The sequence below is a fragment of the Melanerpes formicivorus genome, unplaced genomic scaffold, assembly GCF_026170545.1.
Source record: "Melanerpes formicivorus ecotype bairdi unplaced genomic scaffold, bMelFor1.0.p_v2 SCAF_60, whole genome shotgun sequence".
NCBI lineage: Eukaryota > Metazoa > Chordata > Aves > Piciformes > Picidae > Melanerpes > Melanerpes formicivorus.
Genome location: NW_027142412.1, coordinates 3,192,829 through 3,211,836, shown reverse-complemented (window position 1 = coordinate 3,211,836; position 19,008 = coordinate 3,192,829). Strand labels below are relative to the sequence as shown.

General features: G+C 57.4%; 1 protein-coding gene across 6 annotated transcripts in view; it reads right to left on the bottom strand.

Annotated features, from left to right (window-relative positions):
* Positions 1 to 967: 967 nt before the first annotated feature.
* Positions 968 to 19,008, bottom strand: part of MTMR3 (myotubularin related protein 3) — a 77,445-nt gene continuing 59,404 nt past the window's right edge. For 3 of the 6 annotated variants that reach the window (XM_068161845.1, XM_068161842.1, XM_068161846.1), the window contains 8 exons: positions 17,028 to 17,213; positions 15,509 to 15,679; positions 13,569 to 13,714; positions 11,186 to 12,605; positions 8,345 to 8,455; positions 7,755 to 7,843; positions 6,180 to 6,206; positions 968 to 3,251 (listed from right to left, as the gene is read on the bottom strand). In XM_068161845.1, the coding sequence (XP_068017946.1) occupies positions 3,080 to 3,251; positions 6,180 to 6,206; positions 7,755 to 7,843; positions 8,345 to 8,455; positions 11,186 to 12,605; positions 13,569 to 13,714; positions 15,509 to 15,679; positions 17,028 to 17,213 (2,322 nt within the window). In that variant the 3' untranslated portion in view covers positions 968 to 3,079. The remainder of the gene's footprint in view (positions 3,252 to 6,179; positions 6,207 to 7,754; positions 7,844 to 8,344; positions 8,456 to 11,185; positions 12,606 to 13,568; positions 13,715 to 15,508; positions 15,680 to 17,027; positions 17,214 to 19,008) is intronic. The other 3 variants (XM_068161843.1, XM_068161847.1, XM_068161848.1) reach the window with 3 other exon arrangements.

Below are 19,008 nucleotides of genomic sequence, written 5' to 3'. Positions count from 1 at the left end.
TAGACCATGACTTGGAGTTCCCCCTTCTGTTCTACCTTGCATCAAACAAGCTTTGCTTACACTTAAATCAACCTGGAGGAGAAGCTTTGCCTTCCCATGGAGCCTGCTGGGGGCCTGGGCCCTGCCGAAGCTGGGACTCAGCCCCCAGCCAGCCAAGGTGGGCACCAAAAATGTTCTTGCCCAAGGGCACTGCAAACAGGGAACAGAGAAGTGCTGTTTGCAGCCAGCATCAGTGCAGAGAGAAGCCAGGGGAGGTAGATTTGTTGTCCAGAGAGGTGCCGGGAGATGTCACATCCATGGAACCATTCCAGGTCAGGTTGCTTGGGGCTCTGAGCAACCTGCTCCAGTTGCAGATGGAAGCTGCTGGCTGCAGGGGGTTGGACTGGATGGCTTTGAAAGTCCCTTCCAGCCCCAACCCCTCTGGATTCCAGGAGTTTCAACTACTTCACTCAAATGCCATCAGGACTGCAGCACTTGGGAGCAGCAACAGGAGAGTTCTGCAGTGCTCCTTCAGAAGATGAAGGCTGCAGCTCTCTCTGGCCTGCAGGGAGCTTGTTCAGTTCCTCCTGCCTGTGTCCTAAGGCTGCTGCAGCTCCCACTGACAGCAATCCCTGCGAGCAGGATCCCTCCAGACACAAACCCTCCAGACACAACCCCCTGCAGCCAGGATCCCTCCAGACACAACCCCCTGTAAGCAGGATCCCTCCAGACACAACCCCCTGTAAGCAGGATCCCTCCAGACACAACCCCCTGTAAGCAGGATCCCTCCAGACACAACCCCCTGCAGCCAGGATCCCTCCACCCAAGCCAGACACAGAAAACCCCAACCCAAGAGGGGGTCCTGCTGCAGCCTCCTTCTTCAAAGGCTTTGGGGCTCCTGCTGAACCTTGGCTTTCTCCCCTGGGAAGGAGAGGGAAGGCAAGCAAGAAAGGGGAAGGTTGTTAGCAAAAGCTCCCATGCAAAAGGCTAAACTTTATTCACTTTTATTTATATATTTAACAACTCTAAAGTATTTACTTCTTGCTTTGACCAAAAAAAAAGAGGGGGGGAAAAAAAGGGGTGGGGAACAAAAAACCAAAGGGACCAAAAACCCCCAACTGAAAAAGAGAGGAGCACTTCACTCCCTGGAGGAGAGCAGGGTTCTATGTACAGCTGTGGAGAGCTACTGCTTCCCCCCTGACATACAAAGGAAATAATAACATTAATAAAAAAGTGCTTCATCCATCCGAAAAAGGACTCAGAGCTGCAAGCATTTATTCACACTGTACAGCACGGCCCCCGCCCCCTCCCCGGACCCGTATCCTCACCTCTTGGCACCTGTCCTTAGCCACCGCCTCCTGCCTGCCCGCACGGCGCTGAGCGCAGCCAGCCCCCGCCCGGCCGCCGCCTGCCGCTCAGCCTCCTCCCTCCTGCTCCGAGCCCCGCGGCTCAGCGCCGGCGGCTCCGCTCCCGGTGCTCCTGGCGCCGGCCGGCCAGCCGACACCTCCAGCTACACCTGGCCTGGAGAACTCCCTTGGGATCTTTGCTCTTCCCTCCCGATGGTTTCGGAGCCTACAGCAGGGGAGATGCTGGGACGCTGAAGCAGCCTCCTGGACGTTGTTTCGCCTTGGGAGTCCTCCCGTGTGCGCCGCAGCAGCGGAGCCGCCCGGCAGGGGGAGAGGGAAGCTCAGCCTCACGGATCGGCTCCCCCGCGGTGTTCCCCACCAGATGTTCCCAGATGGTTTTCTCCGCCTGAGAGTGGCTCTGGGTGATGTGATTCTGACACTCTGGGAAGGGAAGCGCTCCTTTTGCCCAGGGCTCCTTGGATTCTGAGCTTGCAAGACACTCCAGCAGGCCTCTTGATTGTCCCCAGAGCAGCAGGCCCTGGCCTGGGCAGCGCACTGCGAGCAGGGTCTGCAGCTCCTCCTTGCCAAAGGGCGCTGGGAAGGAGGGGGAGCAGCTCTCAATGCTCCTTCAAAGCACAGTCAGGAGATTCACACTTCAGTGAGGTGGCTTTGGAAGCGACTCTGATGGGGACTGAAGGCAGCAGGGAATCTCTGGTGCAGTTCAGGTCTCTCTCAACTCCTCAGGCAGCTTTTGCCTGGCAGTAACCCAACACAGGCTGACCAAGGAGGAGCTGTCCCAGGAGTATGACACAAGCCAGCACGCCCCTCACAGACCCAGCCCAGCGTGCCCCAGCCGCGCTTGTGCTGCCGTGGGTAGTCTCAGTGAAGTGCGAGCCTGCCCAGCAGCAGGGCCTGGCTGCCGGCGGCTCGGGAAGCAGCTTCGCCTCGCCCAAACCACCCAGCAGGCGGGGCCGGGGCAAAAAGGCAGCGGCTTCGGCTGCTCCGCTCGGCTTTAGCTCATCAATTGTGTTTGCACGGCTTCGGGGGGTACCAGCACAGACCCCCCCGCGGCCCCAGCCCCTCCCAGAGCGCCCCAGCTCCGAGCCGCGGGTGCTGAGCTGCCGAGCACGGCCCCGGGCGAGCAGAGCCCCCCGCGGCGGCCGAGGATAACTAAAGGCCACTCTAAGAACAGAGAGGCAGGAGGCGCTCCCGGGGAGCCACATTCCCAACTCTTCTAGCAGCAACAGGTTCCCAAACAGCAGGTTGGTGTTTGGGAGGAACAGGAGTGACTGAAAGCAGGAGCGCTGCCGCGACAGGCACTCGGGCTCTGCCCCCGGGCCGGGCTGACTCCCCTCCTCTCCCCTCCCCTTCTCTCCTCTCCCCTCCCCTCCTCTCCTCTCCCCTTCCTCTGCGACTCCTCTGTTTGCAGCAGCTCTCCAGCGGGACCAGTCCGACTCAGAGGGGAAGCCTGGTCCTGGTGCAAGCTCCCTGCCCCGTCCCCGCTCCTCCAGCAAACAAACACAGATATATTATTATGTACACACACACGCCGACACGTACACACAGAGAGGACAGAAAGGGAAGGGGAGAGCTGGGGAAGGAGCCTCCCACAAGCCAGCAGCACGTCCTCCAGCTCTGTGCTCCGCGCCCCGACCTCCTCCGAAGCGCCGCGGGGCTCCCGCCGCCGCCCCGCCTCGGCCCTCCCAGCACCGGCACCGGCACGGCTGCTCCCCCGCCGCTCCCAGCACGGGGCTCTAATTCGATGTGGCAGTGATGGGTTTGTCCAGTTCGAGATCAAGGCTGGAGCTGCTGGGGTGCAAGCTGCTGTAGCACGATTTGCAGACTCTGCTGGGCTCAAAGAGCTGCTGGCTGGGCACCGGCACCTTCTGGTTACAGCAGCTGGAGCAGAACACGTTGCCACAATTCCTTGCAGCAGGAAGAGGGGAGAGAAGGAAAAGAGCAGATCAGAAGCAGTGAGAGTTACCTGAGCTCTGTAGCTGCAGTGGTCACAGCACTGGGCTGGGGTCAGCCCTGGAGCTGCTCCTCCCTGAGTACAACCCTCCAGCAGCTGCACCTCTGCTCCCCAGCTCCGGGGGGGAAGCAGAGCTCTGGGACAGACCCCGGGGAGGAGCACAAGGTGACCCACGGTGCAGTGACAGCTCGTTGAACATCTCCACCCTGACAGCTCTTCTGTACCTCTGGATTGTGCCAAACTGGAGGGAGCCAGAGCACCCTCCACGGACAGGCTCTCCCCACACCCCGTGGAGGAGCCTGGGCAGGGTGCTGCCCAGCACTGCCTCTGCTGCCCAGCACTGCCTCTGCTGCCCTGCAGCACCTGGACAAGAGAGAAGCTGCACCAGAGCCACCCTGGGGCTGGGCTGCAGCACCTCCCCTATGGGGACAGGCTGAGGGAGTCAGGGCTGCTCAGCCTGGAGAAGGCTCCAGGGAGACCTCAGAGCAGCCTTCCAGGACCTGAAGGGGCTACAGGAGAGCTAGGGAGGGACTCCTGACAAGGGCTGGGAGTGAGAGGATGAGGAGCAAGGGATTGACTCTTAAGGAGGTCAGATTGAGACTGGAGATGAGGAAGTTCTTGACAGTGAGGGTGAGGAGACACTGGCACAGGCTGCCCAGGGAGGCTGTGGATGCTTGCCCCCTGGAGGTGTTGAAGGCCAGGCTGGATGAGGCCTTGAGCAGCCTGGGCTGGTGGGAGGTGTCCCTGCCCTTGGCAGGAGGGGATTGGAACTGGATGCTCTTTGAGGCACCCAAAGCATTCTGTGATTCCATGGATCTGGTGCTCAAGGCCCTGCCCCAGGACAAGCTGAGCAGCAATGCCCTGTGGCACTCTGGGGTCTCTCAAGAGCTCTCTGCCAGTTTTAAAGGAGGGACAGATGAAACAAGGTAACTCCCAAGGGAGCTGCAGCGCTGGGGAGGCCATCCTCCCCTGCCCCCAGCAGCCTGGGCCCTTCTGTGGCACTGCCAACAGTCCCCCCCTGCACAAAGTGACCCAAGGCAAGAGGGATCATGCAAAGCCAGGGGCTGTGCAGCCAGGATCTCATGCTCAGCAGGGGCTGCTGGGGCTGGCAGGGCATGCACCCCACAGGAGGCAGGGACAGCAGTTAAACCTGGCCACTCATTACCTGCTCCTCAGCACCGCTGTGCCCTGTCCTCCCCAGTCCTCTGTTCTCACAGGGAGCCCAGCAGAGCACTCCAGGGACAGGAGGGCCCCAGGCTGACCTCCATGCCTGATGCCCTCCCCACTAACCCTTTGGCACCAGGGCCTTGTGCTGTTAGCTCTAGCCAGGATCTGCTGCTGCCAGGAGTCTGCAGGAGCATCCTGCCTGCACCCAGCAGCTTCCAGAGCCCTCACTGCCCAGAGAGCAGAGCAGCTGCTGGGCACTGCTGGGGAGGGAGTCAGCAGAGGAATCCCATTTCTCACTTCACTGGGCTCATTCTCTCTGCCCTGCACCGTGCTAAGCCCAGCCCAGGAGGCTGCCAAGGGCCTGCAGCTGCTCTGGGCTGCTCAGGAGCCCCCTGAGGAATCACCATCAGAAAGAACAGCAGGAGTGAAGCAGCCCTGTGAGGTGCCCTGCAGAGCCACCCCACAGCTCTGCTGCTCAAAGCACCACTGTGCAGCAGGAGCTGGCTGGTGAGGCTGGAAGAGCACCAGAGGGATTCCAGCAAGCCTCTGAACACACACCCAGGGGGGCTGTGCTGGCTCAGCCTCCTGCCACAGCAGCCTGTGCCTGCTCTCCCCCCAGCTCTGCAAAGCTCCACTAACTCCTCTCTCTCTCTCCTGGTGGTCCTCTGCTTCCCTTGAGAGTAAAAAGAGAGCTTAGAACACATGCTGGAAAAGTGATCCTGCTGCTCTGGGGAGGGTGACTCTGCCCTGGGAGGCTGCACTTCAGCACTGGGGGCACTTTTGGGCCCCTCACTCCAAGAAGGACACTGAAGGGCTGGAGCAGGTCTGGAAGAGGGCAACAAATCTGATGAAGGGTCTGGAGAAGAGGGCTGGTGAGGAGCAGCTGAGGGAACCAGGGCTGTTCAGCCTGGAGGAAAGGAGGCTGAGGGGAGACTTCCCACTCTCTCTAGGTGCCTGAAAGGAGGCTGGAAGGAGGTGGGCATCAGACTCCCAAGCAGCGATAGGACAGGAGGAGATGGCCTCAGGTTGTGCCAGGGGAGGTTTAGGTTGGAGATGAGCAGAAATGTCTCTACTGAGAGTGGCCAGGCACTGGAAGAGGCTGCCCAGGAAGTGGTGGGGTCACCACCCCTGAAGGTGTTGACAAGTGTGTGGCCATGGCACCTGGGGACAGGGTGGTCTTGGGTTGAACTGGCTGACCCTGCCTGATTCTATGTACAGTCAGGCTACAGCACCTCCCCCTCTCACCAACACAGAGCTCCACCAACCCTCCCCCAGCCTTCCCTGGCTGCTGCTGCCATGGGACTGCCAGTGCTGAACCAAGCAGCAGCTTTTGTCACCACACTGCCCAGAGAGACCAGAAGTGCTTGAGAACAGAGGGACCTCTCCCCAAAGCAAGGCAAGAAAAGGGGGAAGAGTCCAAATTAAAAGCCTGAGGGCTGAAGTGCAGGGCAGCCTCTGCTCAGTTAGAGGTGAAGCATCTCTGTTACCCACAGACAGTGTTAGTGTGATCCACCTCCCAGCTGAAGCTACCCACAGACAAGTGCTGAATGAAGAGGGGGCCAGGGTCTGAGCACCCACAGGCCCTGCCAGCCAGCCACAGCTCACCTCCAGTGACTGCTGGGCATGTGAATGACAAAGAGGGGGAAGAAGTTAGTGTGGAGGAGTTAGCAAGAGAAGGCAGACAGACAACAGGCAGAGGATGCTGAAATGCTCACCAGATCTGATCAACACGGTCACTGTCCCTGCAAGGAGGGGAGAGAGAGCTCAGAGGGGATGAGCAAAGGAAGCAAACAGTGGCAATGAAGAAGTTGGATGCTCTTATCCCAGGGGGCAGGTTTCAGCTCCTTTCCACTCTCAGGAAGATGCTGAGCAGCCTGACACTGATCCCTGGGGTGTTTGGAAGTGAGGACCATGGGAATAGCACCTGGAGGGGTTCAAGGCCAGGCTGCAACCTGCTCTAGGGGCAGGTGTCCCTGCCCATGGCAGGGGGTTGGAACTGGATGCTCTTTAAGGTCCCTTCCAACCCAAACCATTCTGTGACTTTATGAGTCTTGGGTTTCTGCTTGGTTGCCATTCCTCACTGCTCTCTACCATGAGCAACCAGAGCTCCTGCACAGCCTGCTCACCAGGCTAGACAGCTGAAAGCTGCAGAACAAAGGGCTCCAAAGGGCAACCTGCAACCAGTCCTCAAACCCTGAGCCACTTTTCCTTCCTTGTGGTGCTGAGGGTGTCCTGTGTGCATCCATGTGCTAGGATTCCTCCAGAGCCCAGGTCTAGGAGACCAGAATGTGGATGCCAAGTGTGGGTCAGCCTGGGGAGGCACTGCTGATGGGGTGAAAGTCACCCCAGACACCTCTGGGAGGAGGACAGAGGAAACCACCACTGGAACTCCCCTACAACCCTCCAGCCAGGTACAGCTGCTTGTTGAGTCACTGCATTTCCCTTCTGAAGCCTTAAGGCCTCCACATGGGCACCAGCACAGTGGACATGAAAAACCCAACTCATTCAGCTGCTCTTCCCTCCTCCCTGGGCTGGTTTGTCTCCACAAGGAGCCTGAGTGGAGTGCAGTGTAAAATGGACACCAACCACAAGTGGTGTTTAGAATCCACTACAACTTCCACACCCACAGCAGCAGCAAACTGTGCCAAGTGCTCCAAGGGTGGTTCCTGCCATGGCTTTTTCATGTCCAGGGATCAGGGACAGGAATTTAGCTGAAGAAGACCTTAGAAAGCAGAGATTCTCTAACTGGAGCCTGACTAACCCAGAGGCCTCTGCCACCTGCTCTTCCCTGAGCCCCTGCTGCCTGTGCTGTGTTAGCCTCTGTGGGCACTGTGCTTGGGAAAGAACAATCCAGAAACCTTTTCTTGCACAGCTTTTCCTTGCCAGGGGAATGCAAAGGGAAGGATGGGTAGGGAAGGGAAGGAGCAGCTTGAGCTCCAGGGCCATGTATTTGCAGTACTGAAGGCTACAGTAACAAACCACTGGGTTTGGTGACTTACACCCTCTGAAACAGCTAAACCAGCCAAAGGGCTGCCTCCAAATGCAGTCTGAGGGAAAAGGCAGGACTGCAGACAGCAAATGTGGCTTTGGAAGGGTATCCTCTGGAGGAACTGGGAGTGAGCAGGAGAAAGCCTTCTGCTCTGGGCACCTTCGGGAGCAAGCACAGCCCTGCTCTGAAACACCCACTCTGACTCCATCCTGGAGAAAGGAACTAGGTGTGGAGAGAAAAGCCTGGCTGAAGAGGGGAGGGAACCAGCCCAGCTGTGCCCCTGGCTCCCTGCAGAGGTTACCTGCAGTGGTGCTTCCTGCTGGCGAGCCAGAAGGCGCTGTCACAGCCGTAGCAGTGTGCAGCCAGGTGGTCTGGGAGCCATCGTGTCACCTGGGGGAAAGAGAAGACACCTCTATCAAGGAGAGGGCAGTCAGACCCATCTCATCTGCACTCACAGTGTCAGCACAGCAAAGCAGCACGAGGGAAGTCTTTGTTCTGAGCACAAACTCAGTGCTGGCAACAGCTGAAGACAGACAACAGAAACCTGCCCCTAGAGAAGAGACAGCGCTGCACTCCCCTCAGGCAGCGCCGCAGCCAGGGACGCCGACTCCTTGGGCTTACCAGTGGCCAGGCCAAGAACATTCCCCAAGCATCTGTCCACCTGAGGCTCCCTCAGCTAAGATCCCTTCCACAGCTCCTCACAGAGTTCACACAGACAAGCAGAGGGCTCATAGGCACAGGTACTGATACTCAAAGTGTGAGACACAAGCGAAGTGCAAGGAGGATAGCTCACAAGAGGGGGCAACGTGACCAGAGGCTGCAGGAGAACTCCAACCATGAACATCCCATCCTAGCAGAAGAATGAGTGGTTTACAGGGGTTTGGTCTGTACCTCTGTGTCCTGTTTATCCACCTGCTCCCAGCTGGCTTCAGAGAAAATCTCTGTGCTGCAGCGAGACAAGCAGTTCTGATCCAGATTGCTTTCCGAGTCGGGTATAGAAGTCTGTTGGCAAACAAACACAGCTGAGCAGAACCTCCCCAGAGTCCTCCTGCCACACAAATACAAGCTGGACACTTGTGGGGAGAAGAGGAGAGGGACCCTCCTGCTAAGGAGGAGCAGGCAAGGTGTGTCTGCACTGGAAGGGTGCCAGCAGCAGTCACCAGCTGACAGCAGCGAAGGCAGGAGGGAGCTCTTCGCAGGGGCTGGCTGCTGCCCTGTGCTGAGGCACTTTGTGCAGTGGGCAGCTGCAAAGCAAACCCTAAAAGGAATTCAAAAATCAACCAAAAAACCCCAGCAGGTCAGGTTTTGACCCTCTGATGGCACAGTGAGGGGAGGCAGAATGGATTTTCAGCCTGGCAAAGCTTTGGGGCTGTGGCCTGTGGCTCTGAGGCCAGGCCACATCTCCTCTCCAGGGTTGTGTCACCTTCCAAAGCGAGAGGCAGATCCTGGTGTCAGCAAAAGCTCTGGATCATAGGAGCCAGCCCAGACATCAGCACCTCAGAATGGGAGCCAAATACATATTCCATAGGGATTCTGGAGGAACAATCCTTCCTCAGTGGAGTCCATCCAGGTAGAGCTGGATTTTAGTTGACTTACAACTCAGCCAGCCCTTAACAGAGATCAAAGCCCAGCAAGAATCTTGAGCTGCTGCCTCTCTGTGCCTGAGGAATGGCTGTCTCTGGAGCTCCAGAAGACAACCTGCTGCTCCCAAGCTGAGGCACAAAGAGAAGCTAGGGATCAGACTGTGCTCACTCCCAGCCCTACTCCTCACTTTGTTAAAGCCCTTACCAGCAGGAGTGTGATCAATAAAGCCAAGGATCCAACTGTCCCCAGGGAATGGGGGTGCCAGGGACACCCAGCTGAGCCAACACTGAAGTGGACACCCAAAGGAGCACTGCTGTCTGCAGTGTGGACAGCCAAGAGGGCTCTGAGTGGGTTTTCTCACACCAGCTGTACCTGGGACTATCCAGCACCTCTGCCTCTTGGGAACAGTGTGAAATGCCACAAACAGAAGCTGGAACCCTCCCATCCACCACTCTGTCCCCTCAGTGCTGCAGGTACATACAGCACATCCTCATGTGCAAGCAGGAAGAGGACATTCTGCATGGCTGTTAGGCCAACCTCAGGAATGGCAAAGCCACTGCTCTGCCCAGCATCCAAACCACAGCAAGGCAGAAAAGCTGCTGCAGAGATCAGAAGCCTCCTCACGGTCCCCTGCTTGCCCCTTTCCTCCTCCCATGCCTGCCTACTGTCCCAAGGAGCAATCCCCTCCTGCTGCAGCTCTGTTCTCTGAAGTCTCTGCAGCAGACTCCTTGCTCTCAGTGTTCCACCCAAGCAACAGCAATTGGATTTCTTTTGACCTTTTAGTACTATTTAGTAATCAAAAGGGAGAAGCAAGCTAAAAACCCACCTAAAATATAGAGAGATGCAGCAAAACCTTGCTGGCAGTTGAGATCTTCAACTTGGATTTGACTGACTTCATTCCTGCTTGTGTGACCACAGCCACCAAGTGCACAGGGTCAGAGAATGGGCTGGGTTGGAAAGGGCCAACTCCCCTGCCATGGGCAGGGACACCTTCCACTAGAGCCAGGCTGCCTTGGGCAGCCCAACCACCTGAAAAGTGGAGGCTGGAACCTCAGGGGTTTGAGCTATCAGAGCAGCCAGAGCACCAGAGATCAGTCCTACACTCCTGTCCCAGTGAACGCCACAGTCACATCCTTAGGGAAACATCTGAAGCCAACAGTGAAATGAATGTGCTGTGTTTGAGTGAGGCCCAGGGAGGTGCTTGAGAACGCCCAGGTGTGGTTGGGTGCCCACCCTGAAGCAGACCTTTGGTACTTTTATGCTCAATCTGAAGTCCAGTGAAGACAGCAGCCACTGCTAACTGCTGTTTGTCAGCTGTTTGCTCTCTTCAGAATCACAGAGTGGCTCAGGTTGGAAGGGACCTCAAAGATCATCTACTCCAACCTCCCTGCCATGGGCAGGGACACCTCTCAGCCAGACTTGGGCGCTCAAAGCCTCATCCAGCCTGGCCTTGAACGCCTCCAGGGAGAAGGCATCCACAACCTCTCTGGCAACCCCTTCCAGAGTCTCACCACCCTCACACTGAAGAAATTCTTCCTAAGCTCTGAGCCTGCTCTCCCTCAGCTCCTAACCATTCCCCCTTGGCCTGGCTCTGGACACCCTCAGGAGAAGCTCCTCTGCAGCCTTCCTGCAGCTTCCCTTTGGATAATGGAAGGCAGCTGTAAGGTCCCCCCTGGAGTCTTCTTCTCTCCAGGCTGAGCACCCCCAGCTCCCTCAGCCTGCCCTCACAGCAGAGCTTTATAAACCACTTCATGGCCAAACCCCAGCGCCCCAGCCTGGCCCAGCGCCCCAGTGCCCCAGCCCGGCCCAGTGCCCCAGCGCGGCCCAGCCCAGCACGGCGAGCCGCAGCCCAGAGCCCCAGCACCCCTGCCCAGCCCAGCGCCCCGGGGGCCCCTGCCCAGCCCAGCACCCCAGCCTGGCCCAGCGCCCCAGCGCCCCTGCCCAGCCCAGCGCCCCGGGGGCCCCTGCCCAGTCCAGAGCCCCAGCCCGGCCCAGCCCAGCACGGCGAGCTGCAGCCCAGAGCCCCAGCGCCCCTGCCCAGCCCAGCGCCCCGGGGGCCCCTGCCTGGTCCAGAGCCCCAGCCCAGCCCAGTGCCCCTGCCCGGCGAGCGGCGGCCCAGGCGCGCAGCGGCAGCCCTGCGTCGCTTACCACTTCGTCTCCGTAGTCACCGTTGAGGCGCAGGGAGCTGTTGAGGAACTGGCTCTCCAGGCGGCTCCTCAGCTCCTGCACTTGCTTCTTCAGGGTCTCCACCTCCTGCTGGTGGCCGCTCTCGATCTGGCGCAGGCGCTGCTGGATGACGTCGGCGTAGACGGGCATGCCGTCGTCGTCCAGGTGACTGCGGGCAGGCTGGTCCGGGCTGCTGGCCGCCTGCTGCTTGCCCAGCTGCCCCAGCACCCACTTGTGGTGCAGGTTCCTCAGGTGGAACTGCGCGGAGCCGCAGCTGGCCGCGGAGGCCTGGCGGCTGAGCGAGGCCTTCAGCCGGCCCTCCTCCCCGTTCAGGCAGTGGCCGTTGGCCGCGGGGTGCTTCTGGGAGCCGCCCAGCCCCGCGGGCCTCTCCGCCGCCTTGTTCTCGGGCTCCGGCTCCCCGTTGCACACAATCTCGTCTTTACATTCAGCTAAAGGCAAGGCACAAGGGGAAGGCACCGGGATGTGTGTGGTGCTGCTACCAGAAGTCCTGTGTGCTCTTGTTCCCAGTTTCTGCAGCTCTATCATGCTCTCCCACTCCGGCCTGGCCGCCGTGGGCCAAGCGCGCTCCTCGGCGCTGTTGCCGACGGGGTGAGGTCTGTGGCAGGGAGCCCTGGGAAGGGGCTCCTGCTTGGCTTCACTCTCTGTTAAGGTTTCTGTGGAGCTTTCAATGTTGGATGTTCTTGCCTCGTGTGGGATTGTGAGAGGTAAGGGCAGGCTGGGCTGCCCCGCGCTGTGCAGGCTCTCTGCCTCTCCTTGCAGCTTGCCAGGGCCGTCCTCCTCCGCGCTCATCTGGGCATCTCTACTTACAGAGCTCTCCAAAGGAGCAGGCTGGAGGCCTTTCACCTGAGGTAGCTTCTGGACAGCGTTACTGAGGTCAGCCAGCTCCTCTTCTTGTCCTGTAAGCTCAGCAGCACCTTGTGAGGCTGGCTGCGGACTGCACGCTGGATTGTTCATCGCGGCGCCTCTGTTCACCTCAGCCCTTTCACAGAGCTCGCTGACATACCCATGCAGGCTCTCAGCTCTCTTCTCCTTCTCTAGGGCAACCTCTTCCCCTTTGCCTCCTGTCTCTAGGTTACCCTTTAAGTGCTCCTCCAGACCAACATCATCTTTAGTGGCCTCCTGCAAAATGTTCTCCATCTGCCCCTCGGCCACGCCGGCAGCCACGGAGAGCTCTGCGCCCAGGGGGGCCCTGCCCGGCCTGCCCAGGCTGTCTGCCTCGAAGGGGTCGTCCCCAGCAGCGCCCAGGCCGCTGAGCTCCAGGGAGCGCCGGTGCTCCTGCCACTTCTCGTTGAGGCTGGGGTCGCTGCTGCGGCGGTTGGTGGGAGGCACGCTGCTGTCACAGGCGGTTGTCAGATTGTCAAACGACCTTGTCTTTGGTAACCTGCAAAGGGGCAAACCATCAGCAGCCAAAGGCAGGGGATCTGGGGCTTTGAAGCATTTAGAGACCTACAGTTTAACAACTGCCTCCCCTCCCTCCCCCAGCGGGTAGCTAATGGGCTTCAGTGAAGCCTTCATCTAGGAGCACATTTTGACCATCTGCAGCGCAGAGCAGCTTCAGTACTCTCTTTGCCTGCCATCAGGAAAACATGTTCAATCAGCCTTCCAAGGCTCCCTTCAGCACAGAGCAGAGGTGCTTACAGCCTGGGCACACCTCCCACTTAACATGTGCTCAGAAGCATTGGACAGAAAAGCAGAGAAGTGGTTATGCAACACAAAAAAAGACCCAAATTCCAGACAAACAAAAGCTCACCCTCCACAGGGATATAAGGAACCCTGCAAGGCTGTGCACCACCCAGAGCTTAACTCCATGTGCTGATTCTCATAGAATGCTTTGGGTTGGAAGGGACCTTAGAGATCACCCAGTTCCAACCCCCCTGCCATGGGCAGGGACAGCTCACACTAGACCAGGCTGCTCAAGGCCTCAATACATCTGGCCTCGAAAACCTCCAGGCACAACCTCCCTGGGCAGCCTGTTCCAGTGGCTCCCCACCCTGTCAAGAATTTCTTCCCCATCTCCAATCTAACTCTGCCCACCTCAAGCTTCAATCCATTCCTTCTCATCCCATCACTACAAGCCCTTGCAAGAAGTCCCTTCCCAGCTTTCCTGTAGCCCCTCTGGGTACTGGAAGGCCACCAGGAGGTCTCCCTGGAGCCTTCTCCTCTCCAGGCTGAACAGCCCAAACTCTCTGCCACGCCGTCAGCTCTCACAGCTGAGGCCACCAGTCCCACAGACAACCCCAGGAAAAACCCTCCCCTCCCCCAGCAAGTATTCTCCTCTTTATATCCCACAACATTCTCTGTTGATCTTACTTCACAGGATGGGATTTCTGGGCTGGAGGCTCACCTGCCCAGAGGCTGATCTTCAGGGCTGGAGCCTGGCACAGGGTAGGGGGCACAGGTGTCGTCGGTGGGGGTGGAGGGGGAGGAGCAGGGCAGGTAGACAGCGCTCCAGAGCATGAGGTTCCGCACATGGCACACAGGGTACAGCACCTGCGGGGAGAACAGGCCCCGCTCAGCAAGGCTCTACCCAGCAGCTCTGCAGGTCTGGCTGCAGGAGCTGGCTGTGCAGGGCTGCAAGGGGAGGCTCTGCCAGGTCTCCAGCTCACTGGGAAGGGCAGCTGAGCAGCGCCGGCTTGCAATGAGCTCCACTTGGCTCTGCCATTATCTCCCCATTCAGAGGCAGAGGCGGAACAACGGTGCCTTTCAGCCTCTCCTGAATGAACTGCTGCAGTGTGCTCTGTGTGAATCTACACCTTAATAAAGCTGGCAGCAACTGAAACTGCTGCAGAATTCAGGGGCCCATTGTTAGTGCAGAGATCTCCTTGCACTTTGCATTGCAGGGCTGCCATACAGGAGCTGAACTAACAAGCCCTTGCACTGCTGCAGCTCCCCAGAGCCAGCCCTGCCTGCAGTGGAAGCACTCACACAGTACAAACTCAGTGCCTGCAGAAATCCTTTGCTTGCTCTTAAAAGGGATTCCTTGAGTGTGGAACAGGCTTTCAGAGAACCCCTGACCCCAGCATGGTGGGGGCTGGAAGTGACCATAGGGGATCATGCAGTCCAAGCCCCTGCTAGAGCAGCCTGCCCAAGTGAAACTGTGAAGCATTAGGAGAACTGAGGCTGTGCTGAAGGACCTGAGCTGTCTTCTGTTTAGATCAGATCAACTTAGACAGGGTCTAGGTTCGTGTGCAGTTCTAGGACACTGCTCTGACATAGCTAAGCTTTCTGTTTGTGCAACACCAGAATGTTCTCTCCTGCAGAAAGCAAGTGAGATGTTTCATGACAGCAAAGGCATTTCCAGCAGAGAGACATTTCTGAGGCTGCATTTGACATTCCCCAAAGATCAGCAAACTTAATGCAAGGCTTGAATTGTCAGAGTGAAGAGTGTTCAGAGGTACACCAGGCTGAGGAGAGTGGAGCACACTCCTCTGGGGTGCCCTGACTCTACACTGTGCTCAGGATGGCAGTGAAGCCATCACAGAATCATTAAGGTTGGAAAAGACCTCCAAGTTCCTGGAGTCCAACCATAACCCAACCACCAGGGCCACCAAACTCTGTCCTGAAGCACCACATCTGCAGCTTCTTGAGCACCTCCAGGGATGCTGACTCCACCACCTCCTTGGGAAGTCTGTTCCACCCTCTCACCACTCTTGCAGCAAAGAAATTTTCCCTAATGTCCAACCTAAGCCTCCCCTGGCACAACTTGAGGCCATTTCCTCTCATCTTGTTGCTGGTTACCTGGGAGAAGAGACCAAGTACAGCCTCACTCCAGCCTCCTTTCAGGGAGCTGTAGAGAGCAATGAGGCCTCCCCTCAGCCTCCTCTTTTCCAGACTAAACAGCCCCAGCTCCATCAGCTGCTCCTCATACACCAGCCCCCAAACCCTTCCCCAGCCTCTCTGCTCTTCTCTGGACACCCTCCAGCCCCTCAGTGTCCTTCCTGTGCTGTGGTGCCCAGAACTGAACCCAGTGCTCAAGCTCTGGCCTCACCAGTGCCCACTACAGAGGCACCATCACTTCCCTACTCCTGCTGGCTACACCATTGCTGATCCAGGCCAGGATGCTGGTGGCCTTCTTGGCTACCTGGGCACAGGCTGGCTGGTGTTCAGCCCTCCTTTCCTACCAGGCTGCTTTCCAGCCCCCCAACCCCACGTGTTGCTTGGGGCTCTTGTGCCGCTTGGTCTCGTTAAAGCTCTTCCCTCCTCATGCTGCCCCACTTGGGCATCTCCTTAAGGTGGACAGCTGTGGTGGTGCCTGCAGGCCCTGGGGGGCTGGAGGATACATACAGATTCCGACTGGGAGGAGTAGAGCAGGTTTTTGAAGGCTTTGTTTGCTGCCCGCAGCAAAGACCAGACCGAGCAGGTCCGCTCCTGAGTGTGTTTCTCTCCTCTCTCTTTCGCATTGTTGCACAGGAATGTACCAAAGAGGCAGGAGTAGGTGTGCTGCACCAACTTCACCTGCACAGAGCAAAACAGGCAAGAGTCACATGGCAGAAGGGATCAGCTTCCCTGAGAGGCAGCAGTCAGGCTTCAACAGCAACAGATCCTCGCTTCACAGGCCAAGGCATCCCCAGCCCGAGGCTGCCACGCGGAGGCACCCGGCGCCCTCTGCACACCTCCTTGCAAGCCCATTGCTAAAGAATTCAACCACCTGGCAAAGTCAGAAGGGAATCAAAACCAGCAGGAAAATAATGTAAGGGCAAAAGAGCTTTTCATACTCAAGCAGAAAAGTCTTGCTGACTCAACCTCAGAGCCCTGCAGAGCAGGCAAAGAAGAGGCTCGTGCCACCTCTGTCCTGAAGCACGACTGCAGCACAGAGGCCCTGATCATTATTCACTCTGTGCTCCGGCCCCAGCCCAACCAAACAGCTCAATCTGAGCTTGGCTTTAAGCAGACAAAGGCTTCCACGGCCTGATTCAGATGTTTAGATGAAGACAAGCCCTTCAGCACTCCAATCCATCAGGGGCTTTACTCTGAAAAGGGCAGAGCACTGAGGGGTACACACAGCGCTCCTGGAGCTCAGCAGGGTGCTGGGAGGCTGGTTACAACCTCCCGGATCCCATTTCCCAGCCCAGCTGAGCCAGGGCCGCACTTGGGTTACGCGGCTGAGCTGCTGAGCGGTAACTCGAGTCAGCCACCACCCCAGGAATGTGCCTGCAAGCTCTTTGTGGATCACACTCTGCACCAAAACTTCTATTCTTCAGGGTACTAGTCCTGCAGGCAGTGACTGCCACTGCCCCAGAGACCTGCTTTAGGCCTCCACAGCTGGTTTCTGACCACCCCAGGTCCATTTCTAGGAGGAGAGCTGTCTACTTCAGGAGGGAAGAACTCCAGCTCATGTATCACACACATTTTCAGCAAAGACACAGAAAAGATAAATGCAGGGAGAGGTAGGGGGCTGGCTGGTATTAGAGGAGTCTCCTTCTGGTCAAAATCAGGTCAGAGCAGGGGGTACTGGATACTGCCACTAACTCTGATGGGTTTTGTGCCGCGTGGATGCTTCATAGTGGAGTCACTTCAGCACCTCTTCAGTGAGACTGTTAAACTCAGATCACTCCTTTCTTTAAAAGAAGCCCCCTAAGGGACCTGTTTCTGCTTGAGGAGTGAGCAGACCTCAGCTCCCATGAAGCACAGCAGTACTGTTGTCTGCTGTATCGGGGCAGTCTCCCGTTACCTTTACCAGGCTGCAGCACATCGCAGACAGACTGGGACAAGCAGAAAGCCCGCGGGGGCGCTCTAGAGTGTTACTAGGGGGAGTGGTTTAGAAGCAGGCTATAGAACAGCAATCTCTCAAGCCACAACTCACAAGGAATGCTTCGTTAAACTCGAAAGAGCAAGGGAACTGCCTCTGGAGCTGATGGACGCAGTCCAGCCACTGTAAAAACACTGGGCAGCGCTCATTTAGGTCATCCGAGTTCTCACCATGGCCACAGCGATCTGCAAACTTGTGGCCAAAATCCAGCCACTCCGTCTCCACTAGCACCTGGAAACCCTGTGGGAAGGGAAAGCACAGATGAAAAGTTCCTATTTGTCTTTCCTTCCATCTTCCTAAGGTGGGCTGAGGCTCAGGGGAATCCCTCTGTGCCCTCACTGCCGTTCCCCTGCGGCGCTGCTCTCGGTGCTGCTCTCTGCCTGATGCTTCTGCTCTGAAACGCTGCATGGTCACAGCAGGACAGACATGGACCTGATGGAGCAGCTCCAGAGTAGGGCCACACAGATCACCAGACCTCTGCTATGAAGACAGACTGAGAGAGTTGGGGCTGTCCAGCCTGAAGAAGACAAAGCTCCAGGGAGACCTTAGAGCTGCATCTCAGTATCTGAAGGGGAGCTGTAGGCAGGCTGGGGAGGGACTGTTCAGAAGGGGCTGTGGGGATAGGACAAGAGGCAATGGTTTCAAACTGGAGCAGGGCAGATTTAGGTTGGACATCAGGAGGAAGTTCTGCACAATGAGGGCAGTGAGACACTGGAGCAAGCTGCCCAGGGATGTGGTTGAGGCCCCATCCCTGGAGACATTCAAGCTCAGCCTTGCTGGGTCCCTGTGCAGCCTGCTCTAGTTGGAGCTGTCCCTGCTACCTGCAGAGGGCTTGGACAAGATGCCCTTGGAGGGTCCCTTCCAACCTGGTGCCATGTGTGAAGCTGTGAGTAAGGTAGGTTAAATAGTGACTGCCAGGGAAGCTCCTGATAGGGTCAGGCAGGGGCAAGTAGGAACTTTGTCTTGACCAAACCCATCTGGGGCATGGTACCCACCACTTGGACATTTGAAAGTCCTCCCCTGGAAACAATGGGCAGGTGTGTATAGATGAAACCAATTCACCCTCAGCAGGACACCCATGCTCAGAGAGAGCCTGCCTGTGTGCACACCAAGTGCAGCCTGCTCACAAGGTTGATTCAGGGTTGTCTTGCATAATTGCTCATGCAAATGAAAAGGACAAAGGACATTTCAAACCAGTGCCCAGCCAAGCACCTGAATGTGCCACCTCTTCTAGCAGGACTACTAACTCACCACAGGTCAGGAAGGTTTTGATTGAAGGTTTTTTAGTGGAAAGAGAAATGGTAGAGTGTGCTTATTAAGTCTGTAATTAGAGCAAAAAATATATAATGGCTGAGGGCTGAAAGCCTTGGCACAGGACACTGCTGAAGACTCCTTTCCCCCAAAATCTTCTGATCCTTGGAGGGACAGATACAGCTTGTGGCTTCCTCTGATGCAGTGGTCACAGGAAGGTATGCAAAGGGTGTGGAGCCAGCTCTGACCAGGAATGGCAACACTCTGGGGGAGCAGGGGGAGGGTCTGTGCCAAGGCCAGAGCTGGGTTGTTTTGGCCTGAGGGATGCCAACTTCTAGAACCCAAGAAGTCTCCACAATTCCATCCAAAAGGGACTCCTGCAGTTCAAACTCCTGCTCCTTGTGTGTCCAGGCTTTGTAAGGCTCCAGACACACGCTTCTGCTCTAGACAACAAAGGCATCTCACACGTGGGCTGCCAGATGGAGCACAGCCATCACACATCACACAGTGCTGACAAGGGATGGTGGGGGTGGGAAAAGCATCTAGGCTGAAAAATCAAGAGAAATAGAACTGAGGGACAGAGGAGAAAGGAAATGTGCAACTGGAAAAACATGCAGTTGGGCAATCTAGGGAAGAGGAAGGGTTTGCATTGCTGGTTGGCTGAGAAACTGCAATGGTGTGATGGAAACTGCACTCCATAGCCCTTTGTGATCCACAGTGCTAAGTGAAGTATGGGGAAGCACAGAGCATGACTCTGCAGCTCCAGCACAGGGGCACCTCATCT